Here is a 27,633-nt window from a genome sequence, read left to right on the forward strand (position 1 = left end):
CTTAAAAAACTCACCAGTATCAATCCTATAAAACCCCTTGAATAATTTATATGCCTCTATCATATCTCATCTCCTACTATCAGCTAGTTTTTGGAGCCCACAGATCTTCACTCTATCTTCGTAGGAAAAACCCCACAGACCTGCAACAATCTTTGTAACTCGCCTTTGAATCCTCTCCACTATTTCTTCACGAAGAAATCCAGGTGACCAGATCTGTGCGCAATAGTCCAAATGTGGTCTTATTAATGCCTCATAAAGTGGAACAATCACTTACTCATCTCTGCTTGTCAGTGTGCTCTTCAACAACCATGTAATTTGATGTGATGTTTTGGCAACCTATGCAATATGCCCTTCAAATGTAAGTTCTCTGTCCACAATAACTCCCAAGACCCTTGCCTCATCAACTTATTGCAGTTCAGTTCCATTAATATAGTAAACAGCATGTGATCTCATCTTCCCGAAGTGCATCACATTACAGTTACCCAGGCTAAACTGACAGCCATTTTACCTTAGCCCATACCGTCAGTCTATTTACGTCATCCTGCAAGATATCTACATCATCTGAAATGACTATCGCTCTTCCCAATTTTGCATCATCTGCAAACAAGTGGATATTTCCTTTCAAAGTATTCCCAATATCATTAATGTACAAATTAAACAATAGAGGACCAAGCCCTGAGGTACACCACTAGTCACCTGCCTTCTCCTGGACTCAGCTTCTCCATAAAACACTCTTTGATATTTATCCACCAGCCACCCCCCTAATCAAAATCACCAGCTTCGGATCCATACCCATTTGCTCCAATTTATGGAACAGAGTTCTGTGTGGAATCCTGTCAAATGCCTTTGCAAAGTCCAACAGAATCACTGAGTAAGGAATTCCTTTATCCAACTCCACTGTTACTTTATTATAGAAAGTAAGCAAGTTACTAAGACAAGACCTACCCTTCACAAAACCACGTTGCCCCTTATAAAGTATCAATTATTAACAAAACAATTCGAAATGACAATTTCTCTCAGACTAGATGGAATTTAATGAAATCTGGTGTTTAGAAATTCTATGGAAATTTGGAACGATTTCAGTTTGGGTTTCAATCACACTCTTTTAACGGAAGAATTATGCTATACTATGTCTACAGTGTAATTGCCCTGATAATGAATAAAATCACTCTACCACAATACTATTAAAAATACTCACCATTTCATGATTGTCTGCAATTATTCCCATGTTGTATTTCTTCACCTTGTTAAAGATATGACTACTGTATACTGAATACCTCAATTTTATTAAATAGCCTTAGGTTAACAAAATTCAACATTCATCACATGAAGTGCACGTTTATACAAAGTAAGTTAAGCAAATAGCGCCTAGCATTTTTCTTAACTACTGCTCGTTGTCATTTTTATAGCCTTGTCACACTGACAGAAATAATAAAATATTGTAATATATATTATTATAAAGGAATTGTTTCACTTGAAAAGGTTTAGTTAAAATAGCAAACATTTAAACGTTAAAGTAAACATTTAGCGCATTTCAAATATTCCAGAATATTATGTCGTACCTGAGACGAAAAATATATATTGCGAAGCACGCTTTTAAAATTATTAGTTTGTTGTGAAATAAAGAACACAATAAATTTTTCATATACATAAATATGAAATTGTAATAGTATATCAAACATTTCTTTTAAAAATACTTCCGTTTCCGGATTCAGAATAACGCAACTTGAAAATAAATCACTAACAAACATCACTCACAAACAGCATAGCTGCAAGACAGATACGTGCGCGTGACGATACTCTGATTCCCAGAGGCGTGTTAAACTTGCAATAAAAAAAAAAAAAAGAACGAGATTTCGCATGTAAAACATGAGTTAAAATATACGACTGTCGAAGTGAAATTAAAATATCCAAGAGACATTGAATTTGAAAAATAATTCATCCGTGAAGTTTATCTTAAAAAATGTGCATTCGCAAAAGGATATTATGTTGAAAAACAGTTTAAAAAAATGAAAAATCATTCCCGACTCCTGTGTTTAAATATAATACTAGAAGAAAAAAAGTAAAACAATAATCCAGGCTCTAAATTAAGTCTAGGAATCGATTTTAAAGAATGGATACATCAACAATAGTTTAAGAACACCATAAAAACAAATCGATTTCTGAAGTCGTTTTAACTTTCTCATTTTTATGATTTTTATAAGGCTTATCGATTTAGCTTTGTTCCAATTTTTAATGTAATTTCCTTTCTCAAAATCGATTTAAAAAAAAGAAGAAGAAGCCTTATGAATGAATTCTTTGCCAGAATTTATACCTCTCGAACTATTATCATGATCTTATTTTCAGGTGCCTGAGAAACTCCGTAATAACTTTTAGGGCGCTAGATCCGTAGAAAAGAGAAGACTATGTTTGATTTGATTATTGCCAACGACTTGGTGAACTTTTTCTTAGTTTTTTTTTTTTTTTCGACCGATTTCCGAATTAGTCTACCTTTAGGAAGGATTTTTTTTTTTTTTTTTTTTTGAGATTGTTTCCAGAAACTGGGATTTTTCTATGAGTTGCGTTTTGATTAATTCAGGGGCGAATGCTGGTCTTGAAATTCACGCTTGCTCTTGTTATCATTCAGGGAGTGAGAGGTGTAATTGAAGTCTGATTAGCGGAATAATGAATTACTGACCATTTAAAACTATGTACAGTATTTAGAAATGTATGTACATTTAATCATATAAATACAACATTTATTTTACAAATGATATTCTATCTTTTTCAATTTAGCTACTTGAATACAAATTCTACCCTTCGGTTCTTCTTTATGAACTGATCAATAACATCGTCATAAAAATTTGGTTGTAACTTAATTTTCCCAAGCAGCACGCACACTCGTAAAGGCTGGCTGAAGCTCACTGGCTAGAGCTACTTTGACTGCGTATAGCCTTGTTTTTAAGACGACGTGAAGGGAGCGGAAATGGCTATGCGCGTGCATGAAATCACAGTGCTGTAGGAGGACCTGGAAGCTCACACAACCGAGCAAGCCAAGGTAGCTTTGACTAGACCAGCAAACATCGGCCTTCGATACACAACACAAAGCTTAAGACGTCTTTTGTATACAAAAATAAAAGCCTAAATGGAATGCTTATAAATGCATGCATTTATTAACAAATAAATATTACTTCTTTCTCAAGTAATGAGCTTGCGCAGCAAGCATGGAGAATTCGCCCCTGGATAAATTACTCTTTCCATAACTGTTTGTCGATTAATTTTATTTATTGTTCAATGAATTTGCTTTTTGATTATTTCTTGTTCGATTAAGTTTTTTTTTTTTTTTTTTTTTTTTTTTTCACCTGTTATTTAATAAACCGTCTTTCGGTTCAATGTTTCTGGCTAATTTTCGGCATATCCCCAAAGAAGAAACAAGAGGTCATTGAAAATCTAGAAGTATCACGAACATATGCTTACTTCAAACGTTATTTCAAAGACAATTAAATACATTAGAAACGTTACAAACATCACTGTGCACTGTTTACATTCTTATTAATTATAGAAACTTAAACAGTTGATGGTTAACTGTTTAAGTTTTCATCCAAAGAGAAGCTGCTGTAATAGTCATAAAGGATTTTCAAGATTCTTCAGAGCTCTTCCTAGAGAGACAGAGAAAGAGAGAGAAAAATCAATGGTGTATATACCATTAACGCTACTATTACTTACGAACTTCTAGAGGATTAAGAATAGTAGTAGTCACGTTCTCGCCTTCATACCTGCCATCCTAGGCATGAAGGTAGGAATATGAGTGATAAACTAGTGCTATGTAGACTGCTTTGAATCCAGGGCCTGTCTTAAGCCAATTTGATCGATTGGGCCCAATGGGTACCGCACTAGGTATTGAAGCAAGAAATTTAAAACTGAATAAATTGTTGAAAGATTTTACTGGGAAAAAAGCAACAATAATTATTATTGTTATTATTATTATTATCAGGGGCGACTCGTGCAGAGGCACTGCGGAACTGCAGCCCTCCCCCCAATTTTTCTCGCTATATAAATATATTTATTAATTTATTTATATTTGCTTGTAATATTTAATTTTATCATCAACAATCCTATACAATTTTCTTATTTTGTATAAAAAATAATAAAAATCCATCTTGTAGCACTTAGGAGGGCGCTAGCAGCACTGTGTTTACCACAGTGTCATATTGCTACTCGCGCAAGCATATGCACTTCATAGTGAGATGCGAGCTATTAGCGTAATGCGGCACTGTCCGTCGCGCAGTTCCACTGTTATTTATATGCAGTTTACGCCAGTAGTAGAGTGTTCGTAATGCTTATCGTGTTTACTCCGTCTCTTTAAATATTTGGACATTACAATTAAAGGATTTTATTGTAAATTGTAAATCCATTCCTTTAATTACAATTAAAGGAATGGATTTTATTTTTAAGTAATTTTGAATTATACTAAACTGTATAATTTTATCAATAATAAAGAATATTTTTTCATGCTTAATTTTATTTTTAATTTTTACTATAATTTAAATATTTTATCCAAACACGTATACACCGTACTTACAGTGTGTGTGTATATTTCGAAAGTGGCAGCACCCCCACGATTTCAAGCCACGAACCGCCACTGATTAATATTATCTTTTTTTTTTTTTCTGTGTAAAAGTATAATGAAAAAAATATATTACAGTATACAATTTTGAATATTGTTTACTGTATACATTACCGATACATGATTATCTTAAATTAGCCCCCACCCAAATTCACCATCACATATACAATACATAAACAAATATGTTTATGTATTGTATATGTACAACCTACTCCGAGCACGTTCTTTCGTGATCGGAGTTTATCCCTCTAGAAAATCATTACCAGCAGGATAACGTGCAGTGGCACAAGAGACACACATCGTTTACCATACTTCGTTGACCTGCTAGTTCACTAGATATTGAGGCAATTGCAGGTTGTCGGATTCCTATGGCAAAGTGGATCTAATTCCACTTCATTCCAGAGATATGCAATTGAGTTGATATCCAGTGAAGCAACTTCCAAACTCGGGGAATGTGTTTCCCAATGATCTGAGGGCTAAAGCGAGGTTACTCGATATTAAGTAATGTTCCTTATTATTAATTAATAAAAATGAGAATAAGAATAATACACAATATTGAAATAACTATTGGATCCTTCTCTGCTTGAGAACAAAACATCTATTTTTTCATGTCATCACATGCATTTATTTTATGTTATTCTCACCCAAGAAAGGTTATGTGCAAACCTATAGTACATTTTCTACTGTATGGGAAGTCGGCGAGACCTTTTTTTTTTAACGCTATCTAGCTTTTGGAGACTGAGTGGGCAGTTGAATCTCCACCGGTATCCAATCAGAGATAGGTGGTGCAAGACTATCATTAATTATAAACGACAACCGATGAAGAGACCGGCAAACAAGTGCTGCCATCTCTTGATACCTAACCATAACAGGATATGTTCTTGTCTGAAATAATGCGAGTTCTAGGGTCCATTTCCTTGAATTTACGGAACGAAAACTTGTTTCAGGGAGAAAAAAAAGCCTGCTTGTCCGTGCTAGAGATCGACTAATTCGGGAACCGGTCGAAGAGAGGCTTAGAAAAAGTTCCTCCAGTCAGCGACCAGACTTGAACTGAAGTCTGGCTTTGAGCGTCCTAATGCAGAGGATGCAAGCGTCACTTTCACTGAGCTACACAGGCCTTTGATATGTAGTCACAAATCATGCTTACATATATTGCTACATAAACCAAACAAATATACCCACTTTCCACCAGAATCAACTGAATATTTTTTAAATGTCGGATTTAAATATTAAAGATCGTAAAACATAACACATCAGCTTAGAGGGCATATTGCAAAGGTAACCAAAACAGCAGATCAAATTATGGTTCCCTTATATAAGGCTTTAATAAGGACACATCTGGACTACTGCGCATAGATCTGGACTCCATATTCCGTGGTGATGAAGTTGTGGATATGATCCAGAAGTGAGTGACAAAGGTTGTGGCAGGTCTGTGGAATGCTCCCTATGATAATAGGTTGATAGTCTGTAAGATTCAAAAATTAGCTGAGAGACTAAAAGAGGAGACATGTTAGACGCATTTAAGTTATTAAAGGGATTTTATAGGATTGATACTGAAGATTTTTCAGTACATGACAAGAAGGGAGAGAACAAGCGGTAACCAGTGGAAATTGCATACGAGTGTGATTAACAAAAGTGTTAGGACTAGATTTTTTGTTTGGATGGTGGTGAATAGGTGGAATGGATTTCCAGAGGTGGTTGTGAATGAGGTTGGAGTTTAAGAAGTAATAGAAATTGTGTGAATGATGGCTAGTGTGTAGATAAATACACGTGGGAGACCCACGATGAGTCTTCTGACTCCATAGAGTTACCTGTATAATAATAATAATAATAATGTTTTACCATTCTATATCTTAGATCACTGATTGGCTACCAGTGGAGATATTGAACTGCCCACTCAGTCTCCAAAAGTTAGATAGGGTAAACAGCCCCGCCTACTCCCTATATGGGAACAACAAAAGGCGTTAGCTGATTTTTTTTTTTTTTTGATTATCTTAGATCAAATCGGGAAAAGGATTCCATCCAGTGACGCGTCATGTCATAAGAAGCCTAAGCAAGGCTTCTTATGACATGACTTGTGCTGCCATCTACTGGCCATGACAGCAAACTAAGCATAAAAATATACATAATTATATAATTATACACTCAAATTTACTTACTTTAATTATGTTTTTTAAAAAATTCCCCTAATGCCTTTTTATTTTTTATGCGGAGTATGCAAAGCCGTTTTAATCTTATCTAACTTTTGAGACTAAAGTGGAGTTAATACTTTAAGTATTGACTCGTTTAATACGCATTTATTACATTTAAATGTGTACAAAGTGTTCGAAATTTTGAACAAATTTTCGAGCAGTTTACGATTTCGCTTATTCCCATGCTGAACTTTCTGAACAAATTTCGAACGGAATAAGATTGTAAATCCTTATCCCAGTAGTCTGACAATGTCTATCTGGATTCGAACTGATGTTTGCTTGGGATCCGAGCCGGATGGGATTCGAAGCTGGATCTTCGTTTAAAGAGAGGTAGAATGTGGGAGAAAAAATAACCGAAGTTTTTAACTTCACTTAAGAGAAAAAACAACGCCTTTTTTTTTAACGTTTATTCAGTTACTACCAAGTAGCAGCAATAACAGAATGAACCCCCTCACTTAGGCTTTCCCATCCTTTAGTGCCCATAACGGTGAGGGGGGGGGATATGCATAAGCGAGACAAATTATTATAGTTTAGGACCTCATGCATTTAGGGCCCCATTTTTTTGGAATAAGAAGATAACTGGTCTTGGTCATTAGCCGTCGCCAAAAGCTGAGCTTATTGCGCGATGAAATTTTAGAAGCATCAGGAAAAGAGGCAACTGTCACAATATCTGATCCTGAATCCTAATACTTGTATTATTATCTGCAACAGCGTTAGAAGCGAGTTAAAAACCAGTTTCTGGTAGGTAAAACCTTAATTGGTGAAGCCAAAGATTGACTAACTTGAAATCTGCTGAAGAAAGCAAAAGTTCCTTTAGTCGGCGACTAGAATGAAACCTATGCTGCTCTTCCTTCTAGCAGTTTAGCATCATGGTACGATATCTTGTTAGAAGGTTAGCATATGTACCTATTACAAGTATATTATAATAATCTAATCAGTTTATACCGACAAGAAATCATAATCTTATCTTTTACCAAAACATGAGCAAACAATTTGCTCATGTTTTGGTAAAAACAATTATAGTGAGTACTTTAATATTGTAATTTATTTTTAATAAACTGATTTTGAGAACTACTTAGTTTTTGTCCCATATATGTTAGCCTGCATGGAAATACATACGTGGGTCCAATAAACAATAAACTGGAGAAAATTACACTACAGATGCAGTCTTTTGCAAGAAAAACTCTTCCCAGAGAGCAGTTTAGCATCCCTAGACACTGTGACTTGGCCGAGTGGTTAGCGTATCCGCTATCCAACAACACGATAGGTTGCGCAATCGAATGTCGCAGTAAGAATGGACGTATGTGATGGTCTTCGGGTAATAGATGAACTTCATCGCCCGGTGCGAGAATACCATCTCGCTTATTGGAGACTAAAGTGGCTTGAAAAAGTTTCATGTTTGGTCCCTAGAGCAGGATTTCCGGACCAGGTAAAAAATTAATAAAAATATACATACGTGTATATTTTTATTACTAACATAACAGTTTATTAAGAATAATCTTTTGAGACTAAACTGAGATAAAGTTTTTTTTCTTCCGCCTGTCACACTAGAAGGCTTAGACACAGATTTTATACAACCGGAGCCATCCAGACACCTCCAGTGTTTCTTCACTGCCCAACAAATCTCCAGTTATAATAAAATTGTCTCGGAGACATCCTCGAATATAATAGTTACAATGCGTTGTATAAGTAGGCTGATCATATTTCCTTGAGACAAAAGGTTATGTAATGTTCTGTATTCATGAAAAAGTAAGACGATAAAAAAGTTTTATTAAATAAACATATTGAGCTTACCATTATTCTTCAGTGATAGACCCTTACAGAAATTTAGGTAGACGTAGAGGGGCCTGTATTTCACCACGATCGTACCATGAATATTTCTCCATTGAAGTGATCTTACGCAGCATATTTCGGTCTTTCAATAGTTGTGACAAAATCGACTTACAATTTTGTCTTACAACTATTGAACTAACATAGCCCTCATTCCAGGGGTGCGCCAGTAGTGTCCGGCACCTGTGTGCAAAACTTTAGTTGGCGCCCCTACACCCCTTCCTCCAATAAAAAATCACTTGATAAAAACGTATCAGTGAGTAAAAATGAAATACGAAATATATTAATTATAAGTTTATTGAACAAAAAACAGAAATTACAAAAATAAATATACAAGAAGGGTACAAAAACAAAAATAATTTGGAAAAAATAAAGTAAATACACAATAACTTCCAAGTATATAAAATAGGAACATATTAAACATTATTGGGTAAAAAAATAGTTAAATATTTAAACAGAAAGAAAAATCACTTAGTGAATTGAACTTTTCTAGTTTTCATTAATGAAAATTCTCGAATAATATTACGCATATCAAGTCGATCCAAAATATCTGACGCTATTGATATAATGGCAAGATTTGAAAGTCTGTCTTGTACCATTATGGAGCGCAAGTGTTTTTTTTAATAATTTTAAGTTTAGAAAAGGACCCTTCCGCAGATGCTACAGACACCGGTAATGACAAAAGAATCCGAAGAGCAATTGTAAAGTTTGGATAAACTGTGATTAATCGTTTGAATAAATATACTGAATTATCTGATATATATCGTTTTTAAAATTAGAAATAAATGGTTGACAGTGTAAAATTTCTTCGCACAAATCGTCTGCGTCAATGTCAGAATGATTCTCGTGTGTTAATTTTTTGTCGTAACGTTTTACAACAAGATAATAAATATTCTTTATTTTGTAAAGTACTTAACAAATACAAAAACCGAAATGAATTCATGTTCTTTTAATAAAGTAAATCTTTCCTGCAAAGATTGTAATGTTTGATCTATTATGCAGAGTTTAAATGAAATTTTAGGATCTACTATATTTTCACTTTCATGTTTGTAATCAAATTGTGTTGTCTTATTTACGTCGCCTTAGTGATCTACTACTACAAAATACAGATTCTGCGTCAAATTTTGCTGCAATTAATTTTGAGCTTTCTACAATTTCTTTGAAAGTTTCATCAGACCTATAATCATTTAAAAATTGATTTAGATCATTCAATGCATCTAAAGCAAGTTGGAGATTCATGGATGAAGACTGCAGTATTTTGCTGACAAAATTCACTTTATTTAAAATATCATACCAAATCTTTGGCGCCTGTGTGCGTTGCACACATTGCACATATGGCCGGCGCGCCTCTGCCTCATTGTCTCAACACTTAATCTAGATTTCTCATTCGACCACATTCTCTCAACAGATGCTGTACTTCCTGGAAGATAAAGAATAAACTCTACAATATCACAAAAGTCTTCAAAGTCTAGCCGTTTTTTGCTCATTTCAGAAAAAAAATTACCCAACTATCAGATATAGGAATGTTTTCTTTATTCCATATATCCAACTGCCTCACAATTATAGATTTTATGAGGGTCCACTGATCCACAAACGATTACAGGTTATGAATAATAATTTATGATTGACCAATCTTCTTCTTCTTCTTCGCGTTATTCCCGCTTAGTTTTTATTAAAAACGGAGAAATTGACATTTTTATTAAAACGACGGGACGACCGGGAAATAGAAAAAAAAAAAAAAAAAAAACCGGTACTGTCCCGTTCAAAACGTTTGGTATGGTCAGCTTATGTATAAATAAGCCTTTTATCAAATACAATAAAACTGCCTTTCTTGGCGTGGTTTTGATGCACATTTCGAAAATTAGTTCGGCAAGATTCATGTAATTTCAAGCTTATATGTTTCCTAAATTGAATTAATTTACTTTATATATTTTATACATTAATATATTTTAACTCCAACAATTTATGCTGTAATCATGGATAAACTACCGAGAGAGAGGTTTAAACATGGAGGGGGGAGGGGGGGGGGGAAGATTTGCCTCTACGTGACGAGCTTTAGAATAAAGCCCACTGGGAGGTTGCAAACATCTCAAGGCCATTTAACGCGAATGTTGATGTTTAATAAATGCCCATAGTAACGAATCAGGCGCATATCAAAGCTTTTATGCTTCGTTTTATTCTCGGATGGTTAACGACTAATATTGTATGTTGCTGTTGGCGTTGCAATTTTGTGATGTTTCGCGTTAATACGATAAAAAGCTAAGGATACCAATTTAAGTCCTTTCCTGGGCGTGACCAGTCATTTTATTTCTAAAAATGATTACTTCCCACAATATTTAACTGAACTGTTAATTAAATGGGTGGCAATCTAGAGGAATTCGAGGGAAAAAAAAAAAAAAAACGCATTAATTTGATATTATCATAAATTCCACGAGCAAGTCTATTAACAATCTTTTTAGAGTGATTTAAGTACGAATATGTTATTATTCTCTTTCTAATTGAATAGCGAACTGGGAAGACTCGTAAACTTCGTAAAATTTTTGAAGAGGTGGCGAGAACTTCTAAATAAATACATACTGAATATTGATTATTACACATAAGTTTCGTTACAGTTTTTTTTTTTATAATGAAGTTTTTTTTTTATATAATGAAAGTAATGAATTATAATGATGGCCAGAGGAATTTTATATGGGCTTTTTCAAATAAAGTTGAGTTAGTCGGTCTCATACGGTGGATGCCGGGTTTTTCATCCCGCGTCCAGGCAAATCAGCCATGAGAACACGAAATTTACAAACAAAACACTATTGATGGTGGGCGGTAAATGGAATCGAAGGTAGTAGCGTAGTTGGAGAACTGACTAGGATCGGTTAATGGCGAGTTGTGTAATGGAGTAGTGTATCCTCCCACGATTAATCCTTGTATTCCTTGGAGGTTTCACGTAATAATAATAGTAAATAACGAGTATTGAACAGGAAGTGCAACTCTACTTTCGGCTCATATAACAGTTGAGTTGTTAGTTTTATAAATTCTTAATTTCTATCAGTTTTATGACATAAAACTTGCAATATCAGGAAATTCAGAGATTAATTATTCAGATGTTTAAGGTAGATTTTCGACTCCTCGTTTTATACACTTTGTATTGTTATTTGCTTGTACATTTTTCTAAATAAGTAGAAATTTGATATATGTTCGTTTACCATGTAATAGACAAAAATGTTAACAATAAACATATGCTTTAATTAAAAATACTATTACTGGACAGTAGACAAACGCACGCAGATGGAGGATTAATTAGCATAGGTAGTGGGTTGTATGGCATAGTGCCTTTTTCAGCAAGCTACCACCACATAGCTTGCCTTTTATCCTTTGCCAGCAACTTCTCTAGCTGCTCGCTATGTGTCATTGTAGATGGTTTCTTCTCCTCAGATTTCCTCACTAATGCAGTACCTCACAGCTCTATACTGTCTTCCTACTGTACATAAATGATCTCTCTGACTTCAAATCCTACTTATAGATTAATGGCATGTACAATCTGCTGATTGTACATGCCATTTTCCTTCCTCATTTGACAAGTTTAGTAGTGTTCTGTAATTATAAGTCTCAAGATATTATTATACCTGAGGCCTCCAGGGATTCAAGGACTCATCGAGGGGAGGCCATACATCACCCAAACCAGCTGTCATACTTTCCCTTAAATTCAACATTAGACGAACTCACTACCTCCTAAAGGCAAACTATTCCACTCACTCACTACTCTGTGAGAGAAAAACCTAGCTCTTACCACTTTCTTGAGTGCAAACAAACTTAACTTCCATGAATTCCCCCATGCTATCTCCTCACCTTCCATATAACAAAAAATTTCATCAGACAATGTCCTGTAACACCTATTCAGAGCTTTATAAACCTCTATCATATCACCTCTCTTTCTCCTGTTAACCAGTGTGTAATCCAGATACAATCTGCCCTCATAATCTAAATCCCATAATCCACATATAATCTTTGTAAGTCTTATTTATCCCCTTGGAATTCAGAGACAAAATGACTTCCTTATCTTTACATGTCAAGGTTCATTTCAACATTGCAATTATCCTCTATGCTGTATTTGCAACTTTTGCTATGTGACCTTTAAACTTCAAATTCCTATCTCCCATTACACCAAGATTGCTAGCCTCATCAGTTTCTTGTACTATAACCCTGCTAATATAATATGCTGCTGGAAATCTCATCATGCTAAATGCATAACTTTAAACTTACTTTCTTTTGCCCAAATTTTCAGCCTATTCAAATAATTAATTTTGAAAATGCTTGATATCAGTAGCATCCCTGCTAGCCCAACCTATTTTCACATCATCGGCAAACAATTGCCCCTCCTGTTAAACCCTTCTTAATGTAATTAATGTATAGATTGAACAACAATGGCCCAAGGACTGAACCCTGAGGTACAGTGTCATGGCAGGTGCAATGGATGCAGAGGCACAGGGCCTAGGACAAAAGGGGGGGGTGAAATGGGGTATTTAAAAAATAATAATTATTATATTTTCATTTTCAAATTTTAAATTTTGCTGCAGTGGGGGCCGATTCTGTAACATTTTTGGTTAAAGTTAAAATTTAACCAATCTATTTCTATCATATTTGTATTTTTTTTTTTCAAAAAAAAAGGGGACCAAAAATAAAATCTTGCACAGGACCTATGAAAAGCTAGTTACGGCACTGCTGAGGTACACCACTGGTCACCTTAAATCTGGCAGATTCACACCCACCATATCCTACTTTTTGATATCTGTATCAACTATCCACTGATCCAAGTCAAGAGTTTATATTCCAGTCCCATATTCTCCAGCTTATGCAACAGCCTTTCATGTGGTATCCTATCAAATGCCTTAGAAAAATCCAACATTATCCTAGTGTATCCATTCCCTTTATTCAACTTGGCCGTAACACTGTTATATAAAATATGAGCAAATTGCTCATCTTTTATAACATGCTACTCCTTGCAGAGTATAGCTTGTTTTGTGTACCCATTTCTGTATGCAAGTTCTTACCAACTTCTTAAAATCTTTAATACCACACCAGAGATACTAACAGGTCAGTAGTTAAGACACATCAGTGTTTGGACCACCCTTGTACAATAGAACTATCATACATTCCTTCCATTCCTGTGGCATCATTCCTGAGCTGAGACTGAAGTTATACAAACATGTAAAAGACCTAGCCAATTCGGGTCGGGTGCACATTCCTTTAGCAAATGTGCTGACATTCCATCTGTCCCTACTGACTTCTTATCCAGGTTATGCAACAGCTCTTCAACCTCATTTTCATGCACCTCTAACTTTTCATCAAATGCAACAGTAGCACTGTACACTATGTTACATACACCTGGTTGATATATCTTAGCAAAGTAAGCACTTATTAATTGAACACTCTCATTAGCTTCTGACACTAGAGTACCATCTGAATTTAGTAAAGTGATTCTTCCACATTCATTCTTCTTTTGCTTACAGCATAACGATAAAATTCTTTTGGATTGCCTTTAGCCTGCATAGCCAATTTCTTTTCATACTCCGATTTAGCTTTCTGCACAATGTTCTAAACTTGAGTGACTATAATCCTGTGCACTTCAATACTACCAAAACACTCTCCTATCTAATTTCTCACACATCACTTCCCTTTTGATAATACATAAATCTCCAAACATGATCAGAATTCTCTTTTTGGGTTGATTTACACCTCTAGCCTTTCCTGGAGCAAACAGATCTCAGTCATAATCACTTTGGACTTCAAGAAACTTGCTGTACTTTTCTGCTTGAGACACTACTTCTCACCTGTAACTTGTAACACTGTATAAATCCCAAATCAAACCAGCCATGTAATACTGCTACATTTAGCATGATGCACTCAAAAAAAACTATACAATTTTTTGAAGCTATACAGAAGAAGGAAATATGATGAACCACAACACAGATTTACTCCAATCACTCTCATATAGAAGTTCTGTTTCTTCACTATGTCTCTTCTATAGATACTAGGTACAACTAGTTGCTATCATTCCTGCTACCAAGAGCATCCACCAATCAATATCCATTTACCATCCAGTTCCAAAATTACGGAACCAATTTCTCTTCTTCCACTTTTAGTCTATCTACTCAATTGTTTGGAACAGCTTCCTTTACTCTGTCTTCCCCAAAGAGTACAACCTTCAGAAGTTCAAGAAACACATCAACAGATTTCTTCTTTATTCTTACCTGCTTACTCACATACACAGCACTGATAAGCCATGGATCTTGTGACCTTTTGTGTGTTTGTGTGTGTATAGGAAGACCATAGAGACGAATCAGACAGGCATGATGAATTCATAACTTCTCAACAGTAGTGGCATCCTATGATTGTACATTGTCTAATAATTTAATTTATAATTTTTGTTACATCTGCAAGCCCTGAAAGTTATTTTAATATGTCTAGTACATATCTTCCATTAAAGATATCAAATATATACAACATTTTAAAATTTGTGACATTTATCATTTAATTTTGTCCCCCCCCCCCAGAGCATTTGTTTACTATAGACTCTTTTGTCTTTCATGTGGGTGAAATTTTTTTAAAAAAAATTAATGTGACTTTTTTTTTAAACTGAACAATGCATAACAACCTAAACAAACAAAAACAACTGCAATCAACAAAACTTCCAATTTTTTAATAGAGTGTCTTATAAACATTACAATACATTACAGGGCCATGAAAACATACATAGAACATATTAAAATAATAACAGTAAAATATTTCAAAATACACATTTTAAATAACACACACACACACATACATACAAAAGATTATTTTAAATGCAAAGGTTGCTTATCAGCACCTTCAATAATTTGTCATGTATTAATTTAGACACTTGATTCTCATTACAGCAAACACCAGTTATAGTTAATTTCCTTTATTGTGCCTATTGGAATTGAGTAAGGATGTGTTGGTGGTTTTCTGTAATGAGTGAATTTATTATAACTGTGTTTGCTATACACCCAAAGACATCCGAATGCTGAACATTATTCCTATTAGATTCTTGATTTGTTTTAATATAATCAAAGTACTGACTGACAATGATGTGGTGCCAATAAATGATGCATTTCTTCAGAAATTTCGACCTGATACCGTTCAACATAATTTCTACTGTTTTCTTCAGTAGCTTCTAGGAAGTATCTAAATTATAAACATATCAATTTAATAATAAATAACTACTACCTTACAAAGTAAAAAATAAACTTTTTACAGATGTAAATCGCTACATGGAGGACAGTAGATGATTATTAATATGATTTTTTAAAAATTTAATCTGATTATTCTGGTGGTCATTTGTATAAGACAGTTCTTTGTAAATAAACTAATAATCTACAACTTAATCTTGTTATAGATATGGCATAAATAGTGTCATATGCCAGCTCCATACCACTTCTAGTAAACTAGAAGTGGCATGGAGCTGTATGGCAATATAGATGTGGTGAATTTTGGTGAGGCAAGATATTTAAACTGGCTGTATCAAACTGATTAAGTTTTTTTTAATTTATTATTTTTAAATGTAATTATTTTCCCCAATGTATAATGTCATTTATAACAGCCAACTCCTGTTATAAATGAAAGAAAAACTTTTCTCAATAGTTAGGAGGATAAGAGAAATACTGTCATGTGTCACAAAGTGATTAACAGCATCCTATTCTCTTCCTTCCTACTGTTATTTTATTTTCATGTCATCCACCAGGAGATTCATATCTATCTAGGGCAGTAAGAACATAAACTCAAAGAAATACTAAAATTCAAGTTTATACCAGGATATATGCATAACTAAAATGTTCACAGCATTTTATGTTTGTAGAGAAAACCAGAGTACCTCAATAAAATTCAATGTTTGTGTGTGGGGGGGGGGATGAAAAGCAGGTGAACCATACACTGTGTAATCACTACTGTGGTTAAACCAATTTGCTTACCACAAATATTTCACTACAGGTATATGGGTTGGCTTGAACAAATTCACTCAGTTTATCTTCTCATTTATTCTCTTACCTTTATTTATTTTTTTTAAATTTATTATTATTATTATTTTTTTCATCAACACATAACAATACACGTTCAACATTTCCAAACTGGATAATCATTATTTTTACATTTTAATTAACTTATTCTTCAGAATAACTAATTCTATCTAACCAACTATTCTAACTATATGAGAGCCAAGTGGTGCAGTGGAAGCATGTTGGGCCCATAACCTAGAGGTCCATGGATTGAAACCACACTTTGCTAAGAACTTCTTTAGGAGCAAATGGGGATGGATATAAATCTGATGATTTGCATTAGAGGGTGGTTGATGGACAGATATCAAAGAGTAGTTTATGGAAGTATTGAGTCCAGGAGAAGGCAAGTGACTACCACAGGACTCAGGTACTTAGTCCTCTATTGTTTAATTTATACACCAATGATATAGGAAATGATTTAGCAGGAAATATTTAGCTGTTTGCTGAAGATAGTAAATTGGGAAGAGCATTGGTAAATGAAAGTGATGTAGAGATCTTGCAGAAAGACTTAGACTAGCAGTATGGGCAAAGATAAATGGCTGCCACTTTAGTGTAGTCAAGTGCATGATGCATTTTGGGAAAAAGAGATCAGAAGCTGTATACTATATTGATGCAACTGAATTGCAGAAAACTGGTGAGGTGAGGGACTTGGGTGTGATTGTGAACAGCGAGTTGAAGTTTAGAGGGCATATTACAAAGGCAACCAAAACAGCACGTCAAATTATGTTCTTGTTAAAAACACACTAACAAGCAGGGATAGAGAGGTTATTGTTCCCTTATATAAGGCCACATCTGGACTACTGTGCACAGATATGGAACTCCAGATTCTGTGGTGATGAAGTTGTGGAGAGGATCCAGAGGCGAGTGACAAAGATTGTGGAATATCTGTGGAATGCTCCCTATGAGAATAGATTGACTGTAGGCTTCAAAAATTAGCTGATAGACGAAAAAAGAGGAGATATGATAGAAGCAGTTAAGTAATTAAAGGAGTTTTATAGGATTGACACTGAAGACTTTTTTCGGTATATGACAAGAAGAGAGAGAACAAGAGATCACCAGCAGAAGCTGTATAAGAGTGTGGTTAGCAAGGATATTAGGACTAGGTTTTTTGCTTGGAGGGTGGTGAATGGGTTGCCAGAGGTGGCTGTGGGTGCTTCATTAGTGAATGAGGTTAAGGAGAAGTATGATGGGTATTGTGTGAATGATGGCTGGTCTGTGAATAAAATGGATCTCCCAAGAGAAGCCCTCCTGACTCCATGGTGATGCTTGTGTAATAATAATTCTATTATTATAACCCATTGGTGAAGGCCATTCCACGTATTTTCTACCCAAACAATAAAAAACGAACATTGAATGCTTATTCTAACTCTCTTCTTCACTATATTTTTTATGTCCTCCAGAAGATTTTGGTTGAGCCTATGCAACCAACTCCTGTTAGCTATCTTTTATATGTTCTGAATTCACTTGTTAACTTCAATTAAATATTCTCTCCATCTACTGTTAGATAAATTCATCAGATTGAAACTAACAGAATTATTCCCATATTTACCACGATCTAATCTCCTTATACACTAAGTCAATCTTCTCTGCATACTCTTGATTTTCTTGACATTATTTAAAAGCCTTGATAAGTAAAGATGGGAGTCATAATCCAATAATGGCCTCATTAAAGACTTTTATACCAGTATCATTACTTCTTTTTTTCCTAGTAGTGAAACCTCTTTTAATTGATCCCAATATGCCAAGCACTAGCTGACTTACCATTATGTTTCCTGAATTTAAATTCTCTATCAAATAAAATACCCAATATTTGAAGGTTTATAGCAGGGTTTTTTCTTGGAAACTCTAGTTTTTCATCCTGTATACAGGCAAACAGCCTTCAGGACAAAGCAATTTACAGACGAAATATACTATTGGCAGGGGCAGTAGATGGCACTGGTGTACATGAAGACAGACAGAAGTGGCGGAGATAGAGAGTTGACTCTCTGGTTAAAAACTGATCAGAGAGCTTATGAGAATACAATCCTTGAGAGCAGAGTTGCCTTAATTTGTACAAGGCATTTGTATATTTGCCTTTTATTAGTTCCCTTGATTAAGGTTTCACTGGCCTGACAACTGTTTTGAACTTTTGGTTCTCATCGCAGATCAGGCAGAAACCTTAAAGTGACAAGAATCCTCATTTAATCTCATTTAATACCAAAGCAATTCCGTTTCACAAAATTGTATTTTTCACAGGTGAACAGCAGTTGGCGCTTGTGAAGAGTAATCATCAAAGAGCCTAAATATATATTCATTTTGTATTGTAAAATAAACAGATCAATCCATATTTCATGCACTACTTAAGAAACTTGGAAAGTTTTTTAAGTAGTGCAAGCTAAGGCAACTCCGATGCCAAGAATTGTATTCCCATAAGCTCTCTCTTTTTTATTCAATACTCTCCAAGTTTCTGTTTATTTTACATGCCAAAATGAAGACGTTAGGATCTTCTTTGATAAAAAAGGGAAAATAAGATTCTGTTTTCCCTAATAACTGTCAAATTTTAAGTACAGAGCTGAAATGCTTCAATTTGAAATAAGTGAGATATTGTAATGGAGGATATTATGGATCCATCCATGTTTTATAGCCAAATATAGGAAAAAAATTAAAAACTTTCTAAAATTTACCAGAGAGTTGTAAGTCCATAACCTTCTCATAAGCTTTCTAGTGACTTTTTGAAAGTAAGAAAAATTTTCTACCTTTCTTACTTTCACTTGTTTCCACATTTTGCAATAAATCATCTGTAATATTGTCTGCAATTTGAATCTGTAATATTGTCTAGTATAGTATAGTATCTATGTAAGACAAATATAAGCTTCTCATCTGTATAGTTTAATATTTTAAACCTAGGGATCACTTATGATGATGAACATAGCTTAGTTACAGTGATGAATAAGATTTTGTTTTCACTTACACTTGTAATTTTTTTCTTCGTCAGTTTGAAGCCTAGTGTTTCAGGCTAGTGAAACTTATTCAAATGTTTTGTAGATAGAGTTTGTGATGTTTAAATAGTGCAGCCAAGGCAACTCCGATTCTAGCCTTGTTCTCATAAGCTTGTTGGTAAATTTCTGAAACTTCACTTTCTTTCTACATTTGGCTATAAAATATAGATGGATTCATAATATCCTCCATTTCAACATAATAAAACTATTACTTAATTTCATAGAGAACACTGTATTTAAAAAATAATACAGCATAAAAATTAGAACAAAATATTGCACTTATTTCTCCAAAGTACAAATATATTATTATTATTACGGGCGACTCCAGAGAGTCCTTAGACTCATCGAGGGAGGCCCTAAACATCATGTCCACATAACTATATGACATTCTCACAGTAGCTATCATACCTTGCCTTGAACTCACTCACTGTCATAGCACCTACAACAGACTCTGGCAGCTTATTCCACTCATTCATCACTCTAAAAGTAAAGAACCCAGCTCTCTCCACCCTTGCTAACATCTAGCTTCCATAGATGTCCCCTAGTTCTCCCGCCACCAGTCCTGATCTCAAAAATATCCTCTGAATTAATCCTATAGAAACCCTTTAGCAATTTGAATGTCTCAATCATATCTCCCCTTTTCCACCTATCAACTAATTTCTGCAACCCACAAATCTTCAACCTGTTCTCATATGGTTCATTCCATAGACCTGCTATCATCTTGGTCACTCGCCTCTGGATCCTCTCCACCTCCTCCCCATCAAGAAGAAACCTAGATGACCAAATCTGGGCACAGTAGTCGAGATGAGGTCTTATCAAGGCTTGGTACAGAGGAACAATAACTTGCTTGTTTCTGCTCGTCAAAGTATTTTTCAAATATATTAATGGAACTTGTTTTAAATTGTGAAACAGAGAATAATTGTGGATTTAATAATCAAAATGATTTCACAACACATTAAAAATGCAAGAAAATTAATTTTTCACATTTTTCGGAGTAGCATACATCTAGTTATTTCATAAAATTTTCGACTTCTAAAAAAAATCTTTCAAGGAATAAGCTGGTAGCTAGTGCCAAAAGAAATTTTCTAAGAAACTATATTGTAGAATAAGTTCCCTCATTAGCCTTGGAAACCTTTCTATTTGAACAGTTGCACAGATAAAAGGAGGTTTTTCCCAAATGGCTATATTTGTTATGATGCATGTAACAGGAAAGCAAAACTAAATATTCGGGGCATCCCTAATACCAATATACTGAGGAATTTTCAAAGTAATGATAAAAAAGCTTAATTGAAATAAAAAAATAAATAAAAATAAAAAAGCTAAATTTCAAACAATTATTCTAATGTTCACTATGCCCTCTGGGTGAAGAAAAGGTAAGCAGTTATTCTATTGATTTAGATGTAAGATGACATTTCGCAAATTTTTGTCAGTTTTTACAGTTTAATTTATTTAAATTAGAAGTGTTCAGTGGAGCATATACTGACTCCCACATTAACTTTTCACTTTTGAAGTGAAAAGTTAATGAGGTGTCAAGCACATGGTCTGCCAGTTGACTTTCCATATTGATTAATAATAATAATAATGTCCGCACAGTTAGTCAAGTGGTTATGTGCTCCGCAACCACATGCCTGGGAAAGGAGTGTCCTGCGTTCAATTCTCGTAGCTGACGTGAGGAGCTAAGGATCTTTCTCAGACATAGCCAAGTTAGCCGGTCTTTGGTGGTGTGGACTGCAGGGTTTTTCTCCCCAGTTTATCTGGGGTTTTTCCTCCCGCAAAGCAGGCAAACTGGTCTTAAGAACATGATGCTTCACAGACAATTACACATGGTTGAGCATGGGGGTAACAACCTCACCTCGTAGTGAGTTATGAAAACCCAAAAATGGGAGGCCAAGGCCCTACACGGGGGCTGTAGTGCCAATAGAATAATAATAATAAATGTTATTATTATTACATAACACCTCCACAGTGTCTCAGGACTCATTACAAGGTACTGTACACTACATTATACAATCAACTCTCACTATAGAAAACTATACATTATCCTGTGGTCTTGTAGAGAGCACAGGAATAGTTTGTTGTAATGGACAATTTGCAATACTGAATTTCCTTCTCTCTTTCTCTTTTTTTGCATAGCATTATGGGATTTCTGCTACAACTTTCTTTAGTGAGAGAGTTGACTATACTACATGACTTACCATCTATACCACACAATCTAACATCTATGCTGCACAATTCACTATCTATGCTAGATGATTATAAAGGATGAAAACCTGAGTTTCTGGCAGAGAAAAAAAAAATGCTATCTCCATATGTGACTGGCTAATTCATCCTCAGTGAAAAAGTACATAATATTTTTTGCCATTCTTCCAACCAATCTTGATTTACCAGACTGGCTGTCCATAAGGGAGTTTATATTAGTAGTATATCTTGTATGCTCTTGCCACTGAAAATGAATTTATCATTGAAAGAGTGGATAAGGAGAGATAGGTTAAATATTGGTTTATAGGTAGTTTGTAATTGGTATTTGGTGAGTATTTTTTTATTCTTTTGGAAATTCTCCTAATGTAAGGAACTGCTGCTGTTTTGGAATGATCTAACTGTTCCTTGTTATTATTCTGCCTGCTATTATGGGAATTTATTCCTAAAAGAATGAAAAATATATATTCAACAAATACCAATTGCAAACCACTTATAAATAATATTTCAAATACACTCTTCCTTATTCCCTCTCTGTGTAGACTCCTGATGATTGCATTTATCAGTATGAGAATTTACTAATGTAAATTCCTTCTTTGTCAATTATCAATATGAGAATTTACATTGATAAATTCTCATATTATGGACAGTCTTATAGATGAGCAGCTAAACAAAGAGAACAACAAAATTAAGTAATTATGAATCAATATAGGAAGCATGGGCTAGCAGAGCATGTACTCAACACCTTTCGTGTAATAAGATGAAGAAAAATCATTACCCTAAAAAAAGACACTGATTCCAAAGTGAAAGATTATTTTGGGAAACAGCATATGCACCACAGAATACTTCTAATTTAAAAAAATGTGGATGTAAAAAAAATGCTGGAAGTTTGGAAATATATTATTCTCTGCTTAAATCAATGAAAACTAGACATCCTTTGATTGCACTCAGAGATTATAGTCAGTTCCTTCCCTTCTCCCAGTCTCCCATCTTATTTGATTATACTTTGCCTTTGCTATCATTAACTTTGAAAATGTCTCAGTTACTATAGGTAACATATTGGTGTTAAAATATTTCCTTTTTTTTAACCATAAAAAATTATAAGATATAAAAATTCTTTCTCATCCATTTGAAATTATTCTATATTGTAAAACTGAAATATGTTTAGTTTGTTTATTTCTATGATGGGCATCATGTTACTTGGGGTGGAGCATGTGCTGATGAGTGAGATGAGACAATGAATATCCATAAAACAACTGAAGCATTTTTAGAGCAGTTGGTCTTAGAGCAAATTAATATCTTCTCATCTGACTTCAATATGCTCCTGACACAATTCTGCAAAGAACAGAATGACTTCTTTCCATGTCTGGCCAGCAACAACAGCAACTATATTAAGTTACAAATAAATGTGTCTTAGTTCAGAAAAGAATAATTTCAAGGAATTTCCACAGAATAATTTCCAAGGAATAATTTCCACACCACTCATCATTATGTATGACGAGTGGTGTGGAGTTTGTGGATGTGTGGAGTGAGTTTGATGGGCGAAAGGATCTATATAAGATGGATGGCTTGCATTTATTATTATTATTATTATTATTAAACAAGACCTCATGGAGTCAAAGACTCATCTAGGAGGTCCTTTTATCTCACACACACATCTCATCATACCGCGTCTTAAACACATTCAAACTCCTTGCAGACACCACACTCTCAGGCAAGGCATTCTAATCACTCACAACTCTGCATGAAAAAAACCTGCCTCTCACTCCCCTACTCACACCCTCTTTATACAGTTTCCAGGGATGACCTCTGGTTCTCCCCTGATCTCCCACTATTCTCTGTAGAACTTCTCCACCATTGATCCTATAACAACCCCTTACCAACTTGTAGGTCTCTATCATATCTCCCCTCTTCCTTCTCTCCACTAGACTCTGCAAATTACATCTTTTCAATCTTTCCTCATACTCGACATTCCAGAGGTAAGAAACTACCTTAGTCAGTCGCCTTTGGACCCTTTCCAACATCTCTTCATCCTTCTGAAAACCAGGTGACCAAATCTGGGCACAATAGTCCATGTGTGGCCTAATCAAAGCCTTATACAATGGAACAAGAATCTCCCTACTTCTACACGTCAGTGTCCTCTGCATCATTCCCAGAAGTCTTTGTGTTGTCTTCACAATTTTGGCGATGTGTCCCCTAAATTTTAGATCCTTATCCACTATCACCCCAAGATCTCTTATTTCCTCTACTTCCAACAATATATTTTCACCAAGCATAAATTCTGCATCCCATCTTTGTTTTCCAAATTTTAAAACCTTACATTTTGCAACATTGAACTCACATCCCCATTTGCTTGCCCAATCACTCAATTTATTCAAGTCTTCTTGCAAGGCCACAACATCTTCACTACTCTTTATGGTTCATCCCAACTTTGCATCATCTGCAAACAACTGAATATCTCCATCCAAATCTTCGCCAATATCATTAATATACAAGTTAAATAGTAATGGCCCTAAAACAGATCCCTGAGGCACTCCACTAGTGACTTTCCTTTTCCTGGATATTGCACCCCCATACACAACTTGTTGATACCTATCAGATAGCCAGTCTCCAATCCAATGCACTAATCTAATATCCAACCCAATCTGCTCTAGTTTGACTGTCAACTTATCATGAAGTACTCTATCAAAAGCTTTTGCGAAGTCCAAGTATATTACTGTGTATCCTTCTCCTCTGTCCAAGGAAGCAGTCACTTTATTGTAATAAGTAAGTAGATTACTAAAACATGACCTCCCTTTAGCAAATCCATGCTGTCCATCAAAGATTATACCATTGTTGTCAACCCAACTCTGGATCCTAGTTCTCACAAGCTTCTTCAACAACTTAACCACAACACCTGACACACAGATAGGCCTATAGTTTGATGCTCGAGTTCGATCACCTCCTTTATGAAGTGGCACAATCTTGCCCTCCTTCCACTCTTTAGGGACTTGGCCGAGTGCAAGACTCGTATTAAAAAAATATGTCAAGGCAGGTGTCAACTCTCTGGCACATTCCTTCAGAATACGCGGTGATATATTATCAAGTCCCACAGCCTTATTTACATCTAGTTTACTCAACTCCCCAAACACCTCTTGCTCACTTACAGTCAGTCTCTCCTCCCCATCATCAACTGCTCTTAATCTCTCCATGAAGTCACATTCACAAGATTGAAAGATCTTTATGAACTGCTCATTAAGTATCTCCACCACACATTCTGCAACAGCTGTCTTTATACCATTTCCTCCAATCAATGTCATCCTTCCATAATCATTCTTTCTTTTGCTGGCTACATATCAAAAGAACTCCCTAGGATTCTTTTTAGCTTCATTAGCTAACTGCTGTTCATACCTCTCTTTAGCTACTCTCACCAACCAAGTCACCCTCCTTGCCTGGTCTTTGTAGACCTCATGAAATTGGTTACTTCCACTTCTCTTATGCTGCCTCACAATGCCCTTTTTCTCTGTATTGCATGCTTAATCTCTTTATTCATCCATCTCACACCTACCTTATTTAACCTTCTCACCCATGGTATACATTTAGACATTGCATCTACTAAATATTTTTTGAAAATCCCCCAAGCTGCATTGATCTCTTTTCCAGCTAACTCTTCATTCCATGCTACCCTTGCAAGCTGTCTCCTGAGCTCTTCATAATCACCCCCCTTGTAGTTCCACATATACCCTTTTTTCACAGGGTTCCTTGCACTGCTGGCAACCACCCAAGTAATCACCTCATGGTCACTTTCACCAATTGGTGGATGATTTGATACCTCATTGATAATTACATCCTCCGATGAGATGACCAAATCCAAGACCCTTAATCCTCTTGTGTCCTCTGTTACATACTGTCTGAGGTAGTTATCCCTCAAAAACTCAAGAAACTCATTTTCTTTACTTCCAGTTGCTATCTCATCATTCCAGTCTATATTGCCATAATTAAAATCACCCATAATGATCACCCTTTTCTTATTTGCTTGGCTTATTTGACTATACATTTCACTATCACCACCATCCACATTACCAGGTCTATAACAACATCCCACCAAGTATTTGATTCTATTCACCTCTATCTCACACCATACTGCCTCAAAACCACTGGCCCCATTTCCCTCTTGCATCTCTAACTTGTATGGACATAACTCTTTCTCTATCATCAATAGCACTCCCCCTTCCTTTTTACCCCTTCTATCCTCACGAAACACATCATACCTTTCCATCTCTATTCCTGTCAGGATGTCATCCTCATCTAACCATGTCTCACTTATTCCAACAATCTCTGGGTGCACAGACGCAATTAGTGCAACCATTTCATCCGCCTTGTTTCTTATACTTCTAGCATTGGTATACAAACACAACAACTCATTTCTGGATCTACAGCTAGTTCCACTGATACCACTCACTCGATGTGATCTCTCCATGCTGGACTGGGGCCATTTCCCTTTCTGCTTCTTCATTTTAGAACCCTTTGCAATTCCATCTGTTTCCTTTTGATCTCTGATCATCCCATTACTTTCCTGCCTACACATGCTCTCACCTCCTCCTGGAGCATCCACCTTTCTCACGCTGTGTATCCCTGTCCACCCTGAGCCTCCCCGTTTCCCTGCTCCTCTTGCACACCCATTCTCTCATTTTCTATACTCATACCACTCACTTCCACTTCTTCAATCTCTCCTGCTCTTCCACATCACTCCCCTCTCGATCTGATTCATTCTCTCTATTCACTTCTCCACTTTCCAGCAGCAGTCTCTCCAAGCAACTCACACCATAACCACTCAAATGTAGTCCATCGCTCCCATACAGCTCACTTCGTCCCTCAAACTCATTCCACATATTAACAAACTGTACTCCCATCTCCTCACACATTTCAGCCAGAATATCATTCATAATCCTTGCTCTCCGCCTCATTTCACCACAATCATACCTAGGCAACACACTGACTACCCTTCCTGTCACACTATTCTCCTTTATCTTTCCAAGCAGTCTCCTGACGTTCATTTTGACATGCTCTTTGTTCTCTCTCAAATCATTTGTACCAATTAATACAATTAACTCTTGCTCGTTCCCGCCTCATATTCAATGCCTCAATCACTCTACTAATTTTACCGCCTGGAAAACATACCTTGTGCATTTTATCCTCTAGCACACCTTTAATAATGGAGTCGCCATACAATGCCACTCGCTCATCTTTTGTTAACTCTTTCATGCCATCATGATTTATTTTAATAGTTTTGACCTGAATTCTCTTAATTTCATTACGCATCCATTTCATTTCTTGCTTCATCCAATCCAATTCACCTTCCGAACCTCGCGACACATTCTCTCTATCATTAAATCTTTCTAACTTTCTAACTCTCGACCCCCTCTTCTCACTTTCCCTCTCATTCATCCTTCTTTGTTTCCGTACTTTCGGACTAACATGCGTCCAATTTTCGCTATCATTCTTCTCACTTTTACTGTCATTCATCTTTCTTTGGTTCAGTACTTTCGTTCCAACATGCCTCCAACTTTCGCCATCAGTCATTCTTTTTTCGCTATCATTCATTCTTTCGATTTTTTTTACTTGCGATTTCTGCATCACGCCATTTCTACTTTCATTCGTTCTCTCAATTTCGTTTCTTTCCGCCTCACTTTCGTCCCTTTTAACATCCGTTACGGCTGTCAAATCGCTCTTTTTCTTTTTTCCTGATTTTTTAACATTTTTTCGCCTGTCTTTCTCACCATCCTCTT

General features: G+C 35.5%; 1 protein-coding gene across 2 annotated transcripts in view; it reads right to left on the reverse strand.

The window, feature by feature from the left end:
• Positions 1-15,303: 15,303 nt before the first annotated feature.
• The window catches only part of LOC150094207 (malonyl-CoA decarboxylase, mitochondrial-like), a 136,251-nt gene continuing 123,921 nt past the window's right edge, over positions 15,304-27,633 (reverse strand). For both annotated transcript variants that reach the window (XM_090412012.1, XM_090412011.1), the window contains one exon: positions 15,304-15,825. In XM_090412012.1, coding sequence (XP_090268138.1) covers positions 15,708-15,825 — 118 coding nt within the window. In that variant the 3' untranslated portion in view covers positions 15,304-15,707. The remainder of the gene's footprint in view (positions 15,826-27,633) is intronic.

The sequence above is a fragment of the Typopeltis vanoorti genome, chromosome 22, assembly GCF_054136105.1.
Source record: "Typopeltis vanoorti isolate ZY-2024b chromosome 22, IOZ_Tvanoo_1.0, whole genome shotgun sequence".
Classification (NCBI taxonomy): Eukaryota; Metazoa; Arthropoda; class Arachnida; order Uropygi; family Thelyphonidae; genus Typopeltis; species Typopeltis vanoorti.